Source organism: Fringilla coelebs (genome assembly GCF_963513975.1).
Source record: "Fringilla coelebs genome assembly, chromosome: 1".
Classification (NCBI taxonomy): domain Eukaryota; kingdom Metazoa; phylum Chordata; class Aves; order Passeriformes; family Fringillidae; genus Fringilla; species Fringilla coelebs.
In genome coordinates, this window is record NC_140028.1 from 25,756,088 (window position 1) to 25,773,182 (window position 17,095).

The following is a 17,095-nucleotide window of genomic DNA, read 5'->3' on the forward strand; positions in this document are numbered from 1 at the left end:
CCTTTTCTGATATCCTTTTCTGAATGATCTGCCTTGTCACTTTAGATTATTCTTATTGTTTTCTGATTTCATTCCATTTTCTTCTAGGCAGGATTTACTTTGACTTCTAGGTGCTGCAGTCAGTCATTTAATATTATGTGTTGTCCTCATTATGGCTTTTTGCAGTTGCTTTTATATTTAGTATTTTAGGGACTTCACTCAGTTGTGTTAATCTTCGGTTTGAGATTGCTAGATGTCCAAGTTAATATCTTTTGTGCTTCAATTTTAATGAGCAATTTTTGTGATTCTTCAGCTGAAGGACTCCTTACCTTAAAAACACTAATATCTAAGATTTATATCCTCTGGTCATTTCCTGTAGTTTAGCCTTAGAAAGAAGATTGTTTTCACAGACTCATCACCACTGACTAAACAATAGCCATGTTACTAAAATTTTTCTGGCTTGGAAAATATGTTTTTTATTATCTTCATAAATGCTTCTTGTCTTTTTTGTGCACCATTCCAAACTATGGGAAAGTCTCTCATAAGCTCTTGATTTAAGTCTTCTTGCAGAGGATCTCATTCCTCATGTAAATAATTTGTGGTTGGAATAAGAGCTTGATTGATGTTTATGTTTTGGAAATTTTAACAATTATCTGGCAATCTGGTCATTTATGTCATTGAATTCCATTTTTGGAAAGTCATGTGTACCAAAAAATCAGTTCCACGTCTCTCTGTCCTTTTTCTTTCTTTTATTTTCTTTTTTTTTTTTCCCCAACACTAAGAGCCATAGACTTAAATCGAGGTTATGCTCCCCTTGCACTGGATGGTACCTTAAATAGCAGACAGGAAAACTCAGTACAAAGCAAAGACATGAATGTTACAAATCCCTTGTTTTGCCACATTTGGAGCCTGGTTGGGTCTGTTCCTGCAGGTATTCCATGAAGAGCAAATAAAAGTGGTTTAATTTTTTGCCTTTATTTTTCTTGAGCCTTCAAACAATATTTTCTGCTGTTGCCTCTGTCCCCCTAACAGAACTGGCACTGTGCCTGTAAGTCTAAAAGCTTTTAACGGGTGAAAACTGTACACAAGGCTATTTGTCATCGCCAGAATCACGCAAGCCTGGACATACTGAGAATTTTCCCTTTTTTGGTATCAGGTCTGAAATCCTCTATTAAGTTGATTGAACCAATTTAAATAGCTGTTTTGCAAAATCTACACACACACACACACACACACACACACACACACTCTTACAGTCTTATTATTTTATGCTTGAGAGGTGTGAAAGTCAGCTGACAAAAATCTATTTTAAATTGTTGTCCCATACTTCAGTGACAAACAGAAGAGCTGGGTAAATCCACTCAGCTGCCTGTCAGATGGGAAGATGTACTCCCAGTCACTGTCTGTGGATTTTCATGCTAGAAACTACATCTGTGAAACAGTGCACAGGGATTCCCTACTCTCTGTTGAAAAAGCTCCTGTCATTTCCACCTTTATTAGCTGCCTGCAATATTGTCATCTTTGAAAAGCATTTAAGTTTATGTGTGCTTCTGTATGGATACATGTAGTGGTGTAAGAAATTATTTGCAAAACCTGATGTTTCACTTTTTCCTAAAAATACTGCTTTTTGACCAAGTTAGTGAATAAAAGTTCCTAAGATACAAAAATGAATACATTTAGTCAAAATTAGTATTCAAAGAATGGCAGGTATACTCTTGTTATATTTCAAGCCCAGACATCAAACAGGTATTTGATTTAGCAGCATCTCCAAAAACATTCAAACCTGTCTGTAATGTAACAAATCAAGTTATTTTCTTTAGGCACTTGAATTCTGACACACTGGCAGTAGTAATCATGGCAGTGAACTTAGTTTTATGTGTTTGGTAATGTTTTTTTCATTTTGTTCTCTATTGCTTTGAATAATAGTTAATCAGTTTTTAAATTGCATTTGAAAGGAGCAATTTCAATTTCATCTGCTGAGGATCTGTATGCTAAATTTCAGGCCAAAGTGAATTTTCTTTTTGTATCGTCTGATCTTAGGTCTTTGAAGTCCCTATGGAAGGGATCTTGCTGATTTCAAAACTCTTAGGCCCAGGCCTAAAGGTTAAACCTTTAAAAAAAAAAAGAGAAGGGGAAAGAGCTGTCAAAATGTGATTGAAATACATGGGTGAATTATGAGCTTCAGCTCCAGTGAGGTTGTCTGGCAGCAGGTATTTAGGGCCTTAACCTTAAGTTAGAGGTTCTGTTTTCAAACTCTTACAGCTACAGTTGCCAACATGGGCTCAGATATAGGAAAGCATAGCTCTGAACTTAGAGAAACACCCCTTTGCTTTTCTGTGGATGACTTATTTGATCACTGGAATGACATTTGACTTTTATCTGCACTCATAAGTACTCATTATTTTGCGCAGAGCAGAAGTGCCAGACCTGCACTGTTGCCCTTTCTTTTTTCCTTTTCATAAATACAATGAGAAGGGACAAAGCATGTCACTCCTTCAGTTTGTCTTGCAAAGCCTCCCTTAAAAGTGTGGATACTGTCATACCGAGTTGACTCAAAACATTGTGAAATAAAAATAAAATGAACATCTTAACTTGGCTTAAGATGAGACATTCAAATTGTAAGAATTGATGTGATCTATGTGACATTCATGAGCTAAGGCCATGGCATCCCCTTTGTTTTGAGGAGAGAAAAGCTGCACTTGATTTCTTTGTCTGAGCTACAATTAAAGAGAAAAGGTATTTTTCTCTAAGCCTTGTTCTCAACAAGCCAGCATTGCTTATGATGCTCTTTCTTTTCCCCTGTTCACCCCCTCCTCCTGCAGAATCTCATCGGGAATTCCTTCACAGGCCTGCGTCTGGATACGTGCCAGAGGAGATCTGGAAGAAAGCTGGTAAGAACTGTTTAAAAACACCAGCTTAGTCGTCTGGCAGCTGTGTGCAGTTGTTAATGCACTGATGTGAGGAATTGGGAGGCGGGGGAAGGGCTTACTAGTAACAAGAAGAAATTGTGTTTAATAATCTTAAACTGGAACTGATCGGGACATTAAATAATTTTATAATAGAAGCATCTGCTGCTATAGTTAGGGGAATATCAGTACTTCCAATATGCACCCCTATTTTCAGGGCTTCTAATGGTTTCAGGCTGAAACTTGATATGTTAAAAGTTTCTCTGTTAGCCATTAAAAAAAAAAAGAGGTTAGTGTGGGTGGGTTTTTTTAAGCTTCAGGGTTCTTACCTAGTTAAAGTAAGAATTCCCAAAGGAGGGAAAAAATACCCAAGTACACCTGTTAAAAAAAAGACTTCAACTATGCAAAGTAACCATTCTTAATTTAAAAAAGATTTTGTGCCTGTCAGCCCCCAGTGAAGCCTGTGCTCATAAACCTGCAGAGTGTGCAATGAAGTCAGCAAGTTCGCATCTCTGCAGCTGCTCTGGCTGTTTGCAGGGCATTGACAGCATCTGCCTGTGCCTGGAAAGCACCCTGGGCAGACGTTGTGGTTGTGCAAAGTTTTCTTAACACTGAAACTCTGCCTGAGCACAGGAGTTTCCTGGCAAGGATCCCACTCTGGTGCTGGAGCTAAACCTTTGCTCTTCTGACACTGACATCAGAGCTTCCTTGTTTTCAGAGGGGCCAGGAGGCAGCTCTTGAACTCCTTTGAGATAGCTGAGGAGCTATTTATACACCCAAACACGCCCCCCTGCTTTTGAGCACCTGTATAACCATGAAGCCTGCAGCAGCTGTCTGAGCAGCAGTTAATGATTAAATGGCAAATATGCAGCAGTGTTGATGCTTTCTGATCAAATCTCCTGTAAATGCTCGCTGCTTTCCAGTGTATTTTAAACTAGATACACAGCATACAGGTGAAAATGTTATGCTGTTGTTACCTTGTTGCATCAGGCAAGAAGTTGTGTTTTGTGTGGAATGTGGGTTTATTATGTAAAGTCTACATTTTTCAATGTGTTAATATTTTTAGAACTATTGCATTTTCTGTGAAAAATAGCAAAATGTGTACATGTTCTTGGTTTTGTCCAAGGAAAGTGTAGCCTTTGTAACTCAGTGCCCAAGAATATTTTCATATTGCCATATTTATGTTAACATTTTAAATGAAAAATACAAAAAAAAATATGCAATCCCAGGAAATCTCACAGTGAGGAGGATTATTCTGTTAAATTTCAAAAACTTCAGTCCTCTTGCAAAATCTGGGGTTTGATGTCATTTGGCATCAGGTTATTTATGACTCATGGATTCAATACAATAGAAGAAAAAGGTTTCTTCATAATTAACACAAGTTAGTTGAAGCTTTTGGCTTGAGTTATGAAGTTGGATGTGCATTCACACTGCATGTATTCATGAATGGTAGTGTACAGGATCTATGATGTCATCTTGTGAACATCTATGTCATCAGTTCCTTTGAAACAAAGTTTTTCCTTTGGTCCCATTTCCAGTCTCTTATTTTCAGGCTGATGTGGGTTTAAATCAAGTGATTGTGCCTGTGAGTTGGAGAATAAAAGACATGTGACTCTGGAGGATGCCCACCTGTATCTGTTACTAAGTCTAGTCAAACATTAGAAAGCCTACTGCTTTCATAAACCATGGTCCTGCATTTTTAGGAGGGTGGTCTCAAACTGGAGGTGTCTACAGTTTCATGATGAAGGTAGTAAAGGTGCAATTCACCTCTCTGAGAATAGGCCTTTGATGCCATTTGAGATGCTGCATTGTTTCCTGGCTGGGCAGCAACACCCAGTCTAGAAGCCTACAGATCCCTCACAGGTTGTTTCTTTTGGTTCAGTGTGAATCTCTTCTTGTGCCAACTGGCTGTAAAGACCAATGTGCAGAGGCCTGAATAAAGTATGAAATTCTGTTTGGAATGCGGAATACATTGCACAAAAGAATGTGGCTTAAAACCAGTTAATAAGCAAACTCAAAAACATCTGGTAAAAAGGGAGTCACTTTAAACTAGTTAATTCTTGAAAATACACCAAGTTAGGCATGTGCTTTTGTGGCTGCTGGAGCAAGGACATATTATGCAGTACCTCATGAGTTAAAGCCATGTAAGCCCACTTCAGTTTTATACACCAGTAGAGAGCGGTCATCAGTGGCCTGATCCACCTCACTGAATTATGGACATTTATGGATGAAGTGTCCAAGACAAGTTCTTGGTGTTCCTCAGTAGTCAAGAGGGAGGGAAGCAGGTAATGAGGATCAGTCAGATCACAGGTTGGAGGATTTGCTCACCGGGAATACAAACTTCCCTTTATTAAATACAGAGAGGGTCGCAGGCCCATTGTGGGCTGCTGCAATAGCTTCTTCTGTGTCCTGTAGAAACTGCCTTGCTGCCATCCCTGTCACTTAGCCAGGCCCAATGCCCATGGCAGTCCAGCTGAAAGCTCTGAAGTTACAGAAAAGGAATGAAATTATCATCCTTTGTCTCTACCCAGGCAGTAAGGGTCCTGCACATTGTACAGAGCTAGTCCTGAGACAGATGATGCATTTTGGGATATAATGCTGAGATAACTCTTTGTCACCAACTGCCAATGGTCACCTGTGGGAATCTATAAAATTAGAGGGTTTTGGGAAAGCTGTGTGTGCGACAAATGATAGACAAAACTATCAAAGAAATTTTTACCATACAAGAGAGAAAGGTAAGAAATGGATTCACAGAAAGTTCTCAAAATCTCACAAAGTGGATGAAGGTATAGACATGGAGGAAGGTTTTAAATTAAGGCCTTGAAACCGACAAGACTTTTTCGAACCATGACTTCTAATTATTATCAGGCATGACTTATGCCCTTTGAACTGACTGGACTTTCACAGCGTTAAAATTGCTTTGTTGTAATATAGCAATGCTCAGTGTAAGCAAAAATATGCTTTAAGAAAGTAATAAACAGAAATATTATAGTAAAGCTACGAAACACAAGGTAATTAATAAACGACATGGTTACAAAGGTTTCTTTTTAGATGAACTGAGAAGGGGAATTGTGGGAATCCATAAAATCAGAGGGTTTTGGGAAAGCTGCAAAAGGCAGGCCTCAAAGACAGCAGAACTGTGATTAGAGCTAAGCAGTAGCCATGAGATATGTCAGCAGAAAAATTATTTGAAAAGTAGAAAAGTAAGGACAAATAGAACAATGGTCTGTATTAACGCTTGTCTAGAATAACTCCCTAGGCTGCAGAAAAGCATATCTAGCGAGATATTAGGAAGTTTTAAGCTTAATAATGGAGTTCTATGCATTGTTACAAGCAGGTGTTGTATTTGAAATATACAAGCAATGTTTTAACCGAAGGTACATGTGCTTATAGCTGTTGGATGGAACTACTGTCAGTGTGCTTTGGCTTTGTGTGATTGGCCAAAAAATGTATAAAGTTGTAACATTAAGTTCTTGGTCTGCTGCCTGGGATGTAAGCTGCTGGCATCTTCCCGTTGTCATAACCATGTAATGAGACTGATGCTGGTAAATAAAACAGCTCAAGGCACGTTCCTAGCAGTCCCATCCCGTTTGTGATTTGTACATAGCCCCTGCCCGGTGATAGCCGCCCTTGCCAGGGTCAGCCTGAGAGTGAAATGATGCAAAATGTTGGGGTGGCACAGGACTGCACATCTGCCCACCACCTTTCTTTTCTCATCATGTGGACAAATGTGTCGATGAGGTGAGGGAGGTGACCAGGAGCTGGCTGGTGAATCATCATTTTGGGTGAAAGATAAGTACCTCTCTTAAGTCTGCTCCAAGGACTTCAGACCATGCTAAGTAATGCCTATTCCACACAAGCTGTTTGCTTCATGGAGCTTCTCTTGTGTGTTGACGCTGCTCAAAGGGAAGGAAGATTTCACTTGCATTCCTAAAATGGCAGTGAATTTGTTCTGAGAATGCTTAGCATTGCCGGGAAGGCAGAGGATGCATTTTAGGTACTCGGTTTTAAAAACTTGCAGATTTCTGCTCTCTGATACTGGAATCTAATCACTCTTCATCTCTCTGGAAGCACAGGGAAGGGAACAATGCTGATCTTTCTTGGTCTTCATAGCTCAGCATTGTCAAGGCAAATAAAAATCTCCTTTACCGTCACCCATATCACCGACATATCTTAAACTATAAAGCCTGCCTATAAAATATCTATGCCTATAAATATTCTATGCCCATAAAATATCAGTAGTATTTAGTTTGAGAAGCTGTGAAGAAGATCAATGATACAAAATTTTGTCCCGTTATTTACGTGTTCATGAGTTTGTAATATATTGAAATAATGATGGTGCATTGTGACCTGACATATTTTAACTTACTTATTTTCACACTTAGTATAGCACAATACAAATTCTATGATCAAAGTTAATGGAAATATTAAAATCCAATCCATAGTTTAAGCCTGTCAAAAAATATCAGTCAGGCATCTGCCCTCCTAAGCACTTTCAAGCATCTTCATGCAAGAGCATGCAAGAAGTGTTGCAATAAACTTACACAATATAGAAGATATGATATAATTTTCAATTTTTGTATTTGGCCTGAAAAGAAGTAGATTGTCTGGGATGAAAAACTGCAATTAGAAGTCCATGTAAAAATGCTGGAGCATTTTGTTTCTGTTTTTTATAAGAAACTGGCATTTCTAACCACTGTAAACACCTAACTGTAAAACTAAATTTATATGATGTAGCAAAGTGCATCATGTCATTCAAAGATCATTTCTATTAGTAGCAAATATCAGCAAGAACACAGATTTTCTTAAAGAAATCCACTTTGTCAGTTCATAGACACAAAACGCCTGTATTTAAGTTACCCCATTTTTCTGAAAATGGTAATAAAATTGCATCTGTATGTTTGTCTGTGTATATTTCTTTTCTCATGATCAGTGAATGGTTACAGTTGGTAATAAATATTCAAGCACCTTGCAAATGTCCTACCAATTCCCTTTGCTGATCTCCATGTGCCTGTGGGACTAGAATAGGAATGCATAATTTAAATATAAATTGCCTGATTTGCATATACAATTAGACTAGCTGTAGCTTTGATCGTAAGCAAAAATTATTGTCCTGTATTGCCACTTAGATAGAATTTTAATTCACCTTGAATATTCAAAGGAAATTAAGCCTTGGCTGTATGGTTGAAGGGTATGATTTTTTTCCTCTCCTGAGGCTTTCCCTAAACAACATTTATGGTAGGGTAATATAAGGGCATATTTTCAGCCTCATAAAAATAAAGGCATAAGTTTTATCTCTAAATCCCTCCCCACCCCCTTGAAAACTTCAGTTGAAACACCTCTTGCAGATATGCACACATGTAACATGCGTACATATTCCTCAAGAGGCCTCTTCTTTCATTTTAATTCAGTTTTAGTCAGTACATGGCTTAAAGTTAAGACTTTATTGCAATTTGCTTAATAACTGAAAATGGGAACTTCACGTAGACATTATTTTTTAAATAACATGTGCAGAGCTATCAGATGTAATTCAGGAGAGTGACTGAGTATCTGTACATCAGAGTTATGTCTGCATGTTCATGCACACAAGTTCATGGGCTAAATACTAAAACTCAAACACATAACACCGTTTCTAATACTTAGATTTTAATCTACAGTAAAACATTTTTAATAGAAATCTGTGGCTTTAATTAAACAGAACATTTAATTAAGGTGGGTTTTAAGTGCATGAAACAATTAAGTGCAAACACTTGAATGAAACATGTCATAATTAGTTTTAATAGAGTGTTAATTGGTACTAGGTTTGCCAAGTTAATAATTACTGCTTATTAAATTTTCAATTAATCATTGTCATTTTGCTTTGAATAAAGATGAAAATTAGATAAACTAATTCAGGGGGAGGATGGTTTCCTTGTTAATTAGAGCAGTTAATTAAAAAAAAAAAAGGAATTGCTTGTTTTAGTTGTCAATTAAAAGACTGTTCATTAGTAAAATCTTTGCACTCTTCCTGCATCAAAAGCCAAATAACTAATTTGAGACAATCCATGTTTTCTGGAATAAAAGATATGACACTAGTATGTACCAGAGAAAGGACTCATACTACCATAGTTGTTTTACGAGAAGCATGAAGGTTTGAGTTCAATGAAGCAGGGTGCCCCTGCTCAGTGTTAATTGTGCTCCAAAGTCTTGCTGGGCAGGGTGTGCTCAAGAGCTCAGAAGAGCCAGGAAGTCAAGTCTTCAAGTATGAACACAGATTGAAGGACAGATCAGGAGGTCAAATGAACGTTAATAAACAATTTTTTTTCCTCATAAAACAGTATGTCCAAGAAAAGATACTAGACCAGTGATTTAAAATTTTTAAGTAAACTCTTGGGGTTTTTTTAACTTCATGCATTTTTTTTTTAAATACGGGGAAAAAAGTTTTTAAAGACCATAAATCCTGTCTTAATTTCCCCAAGCTTAAAAATACATTTTTTAGAAAGTCTGTAATGTGTCTTCAATAATAATTGTCAAGTATATGCTGCTGTGCTGCAAAACTAATTTTTCAATGTTCAAAAAGATTGCAAATAAAATGGACCAGGGATCTGAAATTATGGTACCTAAAGAAGTACTGACTGAGAATCAAAATAGCAAGAATCATTACTTGTGGTAGAGACTTTGATGATGGGGAAGAAGAGAAGCACCTCGAAGATTCTCGAGGAACCAGGTTCCTCTGTGTCCTGCTCAGAATGACGACTGTGGTTATAATTGAAAGTAATCTCAATGTAATGATACCACCAGCGGTGCATTTCCCACGTCAGTCCCAGGAAGGCGTGTCCAGATGTGGCGCACTGACGCGGGTTTTGTGTCCAGATGTGGCGTGCTGGCGCGGGTTTCATGTCCAGCTGTGCCGTGCTGACGCGGGTTTCTCCCTGCTTTGCAGAGGAAGCTGTCAATGAAGTGAAGCGCCAGGCGATGGCCGAGCTGCAGAAGGCGGTGTCGGAGGCCGAGCGGAAGGCTCACGACATGATCACTTCGGAGAGGGCCAAGATGGAGCGCACTGTTGCCGAAGCCAAGCGCCAGGCAGCAGAGGACGCCCTGGCTGTCATCAACCAGCAGGAGGATTCAAGTGAGGTAAGGGCCTTGCTGGGCAGGCGGCACCTGTGCCTGCAAACCATAGGTGTGTCTGAGCTGGCTTTAATCTGTGTGGCACAAGGCATCAGAACCCCCTGTTAACTCTTTGCACGGCTGTTCTGGATGTGTATGTCAGGCATACACCAAGTTCCAAATTCTCTTGGCTATGTTGTAATCTGAGCCCAAAATAGCTAGTGAACTTGAGCTGTTCTTGCCTTTTAACTGCTGCTCAGGGTTACATATAATGTTCTAATTTGATTTTTCAGTAGCTTCATTTTAAAGCTCTTCAAACTACCATACTGAATAGATAAAAAGATGCTCAGTGGAAAACATTTGACACTGAAATCTAATTTAAACAAAGAAATTATTCATGATAGAGATTGTAGAGCAAGGTGGCTAAAAACTTGTCTGGGAAAAGTGTTGGATGTAGAAGCGATAAGCAAAAGATGATGGTTCCTGTAGGACAGAATGTGAATGTAAATTTGCAAGTTTCCTTATTTTGAATGTATTGCTTTGGCTGCAGGAAATATTTCAGAGTTGAGGAATGGGCAAAGAGCATTTGGCAGAAGAAAGAATAGACTGAGAGATCAAAGAGTAAAACAAGAATAAGTATGTTAAGCCTTGGTGTACTTTCAGACCTGAGAGTGGAAACCTTGAATTGTTATGATACAGGACACCTGACACCATGATTGTGTGGAAGCTGGGAGTGAAAGAGCAGTGTGTGTTTGACCAGTGCTGTATCAATCTAGATAGCAATTAAATTTTATGCTTGTTAAAAAAAAAGAGTCCCAAGTAAAAACTGCCCTTAAAAACAGACAGGACAAGGAAATTTTGTCAGTTAGAAGTTACTTGTATACAATCTCCATTTCTCAAGACCACTGAAATGAAGGAGCATTACCTTCATGAAGTATTTATTCTTTGTATATTAACATCTTGACTGTGGCACACATTTAAAAAATCTTCTAAACATCAGGGAGTTGGGGAAAAGAGTCGGTGACAGTCCCTGTTACATGGGGACCTACATTTGTGTATGATCACGTCTAAACACTTTGCATGGGCTGGATGGGCAATGTTGTAGAAGAGTCACTGAAGTTGAGAGATGCAGATGAGCTACCTTCAGCATGCTGAGAACACTGGCAGAAATCACCAGCACATAAGTCAGTGGCATGCTGTAGTATGCATCTGTAATTTGAGGGAGCGTAAGTTTTTAATTCATACCAGGCTTCTCTGGAGATGAAAGACCATTGTGGGATCACTGAATGCCCAGAGTTTCTCCTTAATGTGTAGCAGATGAATAACAAGGAGACAAAAGGAATTGATTTTCAGCATCTGAAAGTTTCTCAGGAAGAAAGGGACTAGGGGAAGTATATGTACCCTTTAAGTACTAGCTGTTCCATTGTAGATTAAATGAGACATAAATTCAATTTATTGGACTTTTGTATCTAAGACACTCAGGGACATTTTCCTGCACTGTTCATAGAAAGGGCATTTTTCTGACATAGCATCATTAAAGAGCTTTCATTTTGTATGTGTATATATACAAGAGACTCCTATTGTTAAAACCAAAGTTCCAAAGGTAAATACCTTTGAAGGAAACAGCAAATTAAATCTATTTAGTGAACTGATATAGTGTGAGCAGGACAGAGGAAGTACTTATGTGCCAGTACATACAGCCCATTTTTCCACAAGCAAATGTGTATCCAAAGGAATGTGTAGAGAGTTTGTGTGCTGTGAATAACTTCTGAGCAGTTAAAGCTCTGGAAAGAGCCATGTAACAACATCTTTATTTCTTCTGCAGCAGAACTGATTTTAAGGTTTTTCCCTTCTTGGGAACAGGACTTTGGGGAAACAATTCTTTTAATTGCATTCTAATGAAATGCGACTGTTAAGGTTATAGATGTTCTCAGGGCTGTGTGTCCTCAGGGAGGTTATAAGACTCCTGGACCTAGAAATGAAGTCTAGTGTCCTGATCCTGCAACTTTCACCCCTGTGGTCATCAGGGTGGCTGTTTTGAGCCACAAGTTTTAGTAAGCCATCAGAGAGAAATCAAGTTTGACAGTTTGTGTTTACAGGTGATTGATTAACTGTGAAGGGAGATGATGGCAATGCTTATTTGAGTTAGATTTATAAGAACTTCCTCTTCGGCTTCTAATTTTGACAACTCCAAACACTTAGGGCAATGCTTCTCATAGATACATGTTAACTCAGGCTGGTTTGGATTCCTTTGAGGGTGACTTCTGTAAGAATGGACTGGACTTTTCCTTCATCTTTGGGCACAGGAGATCAGTTTGCCAGTGTTTGAAAAATTTTTCTTCAGAGATGAGACTGCGTTTTTCAGGTTTGAGGAATAAAACTCCACATTTGTTTTGGTATTCATTATCTCTTGGATCTCTCTGTGGACATTGTTCCTCATTTGTCTAGGTTTTAAGTCTGCATAAATTCTCTGTTTACAGCTTTCAGCAGAACACTTAGAGCAGCACAGGTTCCTGTGCACTTAAGACACTAGAGTAAAATTTCTAGAGCTAGAATATTTCCAGTTTCAAATCTGAGACTGTTCCAGTGCAGCCACTGAAGTCTTGCAGGTCCAGGGGGAATGCTGAGCACCTCTCCTCATTCCTTATCCTTGCTGGGACATTGCTCCAAGGCATGCAAGAAAGCTCACTATAGGCTGCTATATAACCTCCATGCAGTTCCTGACAGACAATATTTCTCTCATGGGTGTTATTATTTCTTCTGGCTGTTGTAACTATGAATGGAGATGAGAATTTCATGCCAGATTTGTAATGTATCAGATACAATTTTCGACTAATATGGCCACTCCCTGTCTTTTGGCAAGGTTTCTCTCTTGATTTGTTATTCAGTAAAATGCAGCCTGGACCTAGCTGAGGCTTCTTGAAGCTATTCTGGTGAGAGAATTTTGTGGTATGATTTTTATTGCAGTCTGCTGCAGTTCTCAAAGTGATAGCTAGTACCAAGACTAGGGATTTTTGTGATTATTATAACACAGCCTCCCAATCCAAGACCTTTCAGAGAACTCACAAAGAAAAGTAGATTGGATTTTTGATATTTTTCGTTGGTGTTGCTGATTTCTGTGTTGGGTTGGGTTTTTTCCCTGGTTCTGCTTGGTTTTTTCAGTATTCTGTTTAGCTTTGTCTTTAACCCAGAAAAGTAGGATCCCTGAGTGCAAGATTGTCTTCAAGAAAAAAAGTGAAGCTGAGCATATTAAGATGATGAGATCAAAATTCCAAAATTAAGGGAGCACAAGACAGTAAGAAGACTAATAGGGGAGGTGTAGTATTCAGAAGCATCTTGACTTTTAAGAAGGGGTCTGCAAGATTTTGAGAATGGCCACATTGCATAGCGTAGGTAGAATTTGTGACTGACTTGAACTCCTTTGTTAAACTATTGTTCTTTATTTATCTTAGAGTTGTTCAGCATGGTTTAACTAGCACTCCCACTGCTTCAGTGTCTGTACATTTGCTTTCTAAACATTTTCATAGTTTCTTAACATAAGATCTTGCAACTGACCAGCTAATGTCCATGCTTTTCTGTTATTGAAATTGGTTGAGGACCAGCTGTATGAGCAGACTGCTGCTGGAAAGCAAAAGGACCAGGACAAAGCCTACCTGTCAGCATGGCTGTTCTGAGCCATGAATTATTTCTTTACCAGTTCCTTACAGTTGCTTGACAAAAAATGACCCATTCATCAGTAGTTGGCTTGGCTAAGTACAGAAACATGTGTGAGCAGCCTACTCTGTAATGACTGCTGTGCTTGCTTTGGCTGCAATGTGCTGCTTTGCAAATCAATTTTAATAGTGAGGGTGAACGGTTTAGCAAAGAGACTACCCAGATTGTAAGGGGGAGTGGGATCATCAAAACATCTGTCTTTCTGGTTTGGTATAAAATGCCACTGAAAAATCTGACACTCAGTGTTATCCCTTAGTTTTGAGTAGGTTGGGGGCTGGGGACAAGGAAGGAACACAAATGTTTCAGTTCTCTCTACTTAAAGCAGATGCTGACATCTGCTCAGATAAAACAAGTATGTAACTGGCCCAACACTGCTTTTAGGAGATGTGTAATGTTAGGGCTTGTTTATATTGCAGCAGTTCATGTTGTATGAGAATATCACACCTGACATTTTAAAGACAGCTGGGTTCAATCTGCTGGCTGATCCATTGAGACCAGGACTATGCCAGCAAACCTGACTCTGAGCATCAGATGATGTGGTTCAGGCAAGCCTAGTTTTCAGGCTGGTATTAAGTTTAATACCTATGTCAGCTAATGTTTAATTTTTTGGCAGAGCATCTCTTGGAAAGCAGCACATCATCCCCTGCAGTGGTGGGTAGTAGAGAGGCACCAGAGCCATGTGTTCTGCACAGGATCAGTCCAGATGTGATGTGAGCATTGGCACTGCCCCAGACTGCTAAGCTAAGCCTAGCTCACCAGCTTGCACGGCTCTTCTGTGGGCTGCTCCACACTTCTGTTTGCAGGATTTAGCTGCTCTCACTGACTTGAATGAAAGTTCATGTATTTCACTCAATAAACAGTGGCTTGGGCAAGCCTGGAGTGTTCCGTGATAGGTGTAACTTTACTAGAAACATCTAAAAGTTTTAATGTCATTTTGACACTGTGAGAATTTCCAAAGTACCAATATATTTCCCTTTCTAATGACTCTTGTATAAAATTCTCATAAACAACTTTGCTGGATTTTTACACTGCTATTCAGCAGCTCATACAGTTCTCATTTACGCCCCTGTGGTTTCAGTGCTTTCTAGATGTTCCTTCTCTTGTGGTTAGCAGTGGTAGAGTTTTGAATGTCATGGGCAATGCAGAACTGGGAAAAATCTGGGTTCTTCATACCAGCCATGCTTCCTTTCATGGTAAACTGGGGAAATCCAGAATTTCTCAAAGATGGCAGAACAAAGGGGGTTTTTTTATTTATTTAAGCAAGCTGTGTATACTAAGTCTCAGTTGGAGTGTCAGAGGAAAGCAAATACTCAATTCTCGTTGAATATTTCAGAGATTAAAGCAACAGGAATAGGCAAAATTACTGAAAAGCGTATGTTTTGGTACTGGAGAAAGCAGAAATGGAGACCTTTTGTTTTTAAGAATTTTGATGAGGGCAAACAGGAGTGCTTGAAGATGGAAGCTTAAGTGCATGAGAATTGAGAATTTGACCTAAGATAAGGTTCTGACCTAAGACTGATGTTCCTTGTCAGTTGAAAGAGAAGGATGAAATATGATCGGTGGCATAAATTCGGAGTGAGATTCCCATCTGGTGTAATTTATCTCAATTTCATTGAATTAATCCATTTTCAAGATAGTGAAGTTAAATTGAATTACGTAGTCTGAGAGTCTAGCTTTTTGTATAACCTCACTGTTTAACAGGGAAATCAGCACAGAGTTGATTTGACTGCAGTTAAACTGCAGTCCAGTCCTTCTCATAGTTTTAGCTAAGCGTGGAACTCTATAGAGCATGAGCTGGAAGTGCAGTGTAGTAGGTCACTACCTAAAGACAGAATATATAGACCAGCAGAGGCTTTGAGGGATTGGCTTCTCCCTTTCCCAATCCATGATCAACTCTAGCTGCACCATTCCCCCTGCTTTTCCTGTGCTTTAATGATGGGGATTCTCTAACATCTCTAGGCACTTTGCTCCTGTTCTTAACAGAATTTTGGTCTTGTTGCTTTTGCTAATCCTTGTAGAGATGGATGTAGACATTCACTGCAGTGATGTTTGGGTGCTACTGCCCCTTTTAGCCTACTGTCTCATATTTAAGTCTGAGTTCGTTCAGTTTCTTCTCACAGCTTATGTTTGTCTGACTTCTGATTAATCTGGCAGCCTTTCTTGAGGTTCTTTCAAAGTCCTGTTTGTCTTGCTTGATTTTCTGTATTTGAAGTGCATCATCGCAACCTTGATAAGCCTCCTAGCTGGATCTTGCCAGTGACAGGAGACAGTCTTAAATCAGGTGTAAGGCAGTCGGTAGTTGTGGCCATATGCCCCTATATGAAGATTGCCATCTCCTCACCAACATGACACTGTGGCCGTCTGTTGTCCAAGATGCTGTGCACACACCTCAGTGAGAGTGCTGCATTTTGCTGGTGCCTGCTGGAGCATCCCAGGAAGGAAGGTACCCTGAGTGTGTTCAATCCCACAGTGAGGTCAAGCTTTGTCTGTGATGGCTGGATCTGCTGGAAAGACACGAGCAGCAGGGGTGTATGAAGCACAGGCCAGGCTATTAGCTGGCATCTCGAGCCTGGCTTTTCTTTGCTAGAATTTGGGGCTATCAGCCAGCGCTGTCAACAGAAAGCATTTGTTTCCAAAGCTTGTGGTACCTGAGCCTGATCTTTGCTGCTCTTTTTCACTGCTTGCACATGGGAAGGAGCAATGAATGGTCACAATGGTGAGGGCTGTGTGGGACAGGGAGTTCTGCTCACCAAATCCAGCTGCTGTCTCAGTACAAGCTCCCTGTGATGTGCGTGTGTTTATATTAATTTGCACTGTAGTAATTTTTAAACGCAATAAGTTGCTGCATACATGTGAGATGTAAAATTTATTTTTAAATTCTTGTATTTTATGTGGTTTTGTTTCCACAATTACTAAATTACTAAATTACTAAAGCTGTAATGACTTGTAAAATTAGAAATAATATGTCCAATGAACAAAATCACATACCAAACAATGTAGGACACATTAAGTAATCATGTAAGGAGCCAGCTTAGTACTTAATCACTTCATTAAAATCTTGCACCTATATATCACTTTTCATGTTCTGTATGGTCTGATAGTTAACGGAGGTCTATTTTAATAAGAAAGTTGAACCAATACTGTCAGAATTAAACTACTGACATCAATACAGATCATGTGGTAAGGTACTGAAATACTCTGTGGTGGCTCTGGTCACATCTGGAGTCAGATCTCTATGTGCTCCTCAAAAAGGGAAGCAAAGTGAAAGTTCTTCAGATGCTGGCCTGTATTAACTAAATGGATACTTGAATAAGTTTGACACCCTCATAGTAATTCCCATTCAATTAAAGAATGAACTTCAATGCTGCAAACACATCTGCACAAGGCAGGAATTCCTGCACCTGGGCATT

The 17,095-nt window shown here is 39.2% G+C and overlaps 1 protein-coding gene across 7 annotated transcripts in view; it reads left to right on the plus strand.

The window, feature by feature from the left end:
• Positions 1 to 17,095, plus strand: part of RUNX1T1 (RUNX1 partner transcriptional co-repressor 1) — a 115,872-nt gene that overhangs the window by 92,795 nt on the left and 5,982 nt on the right. For all 7 annotated transcript variants that reach the window (XM_084216999.1, XM_084217001.1, XM_084217004.1 and 4 more), the window contains 2 exons: positions 2,802 to 2,870; positions 9,808 to 9,998. In XM_084216999.1, the coding sequence (XP_084073125.1) occupies positions 2,802 to 2,870; positions 9,808 to 9,998 (260 nt within the window). The remainder of the gene's footprint in view (positions 1 to 2,801; positions 2,871 to 9,807; positions 9,999 to 17,095) is intronic.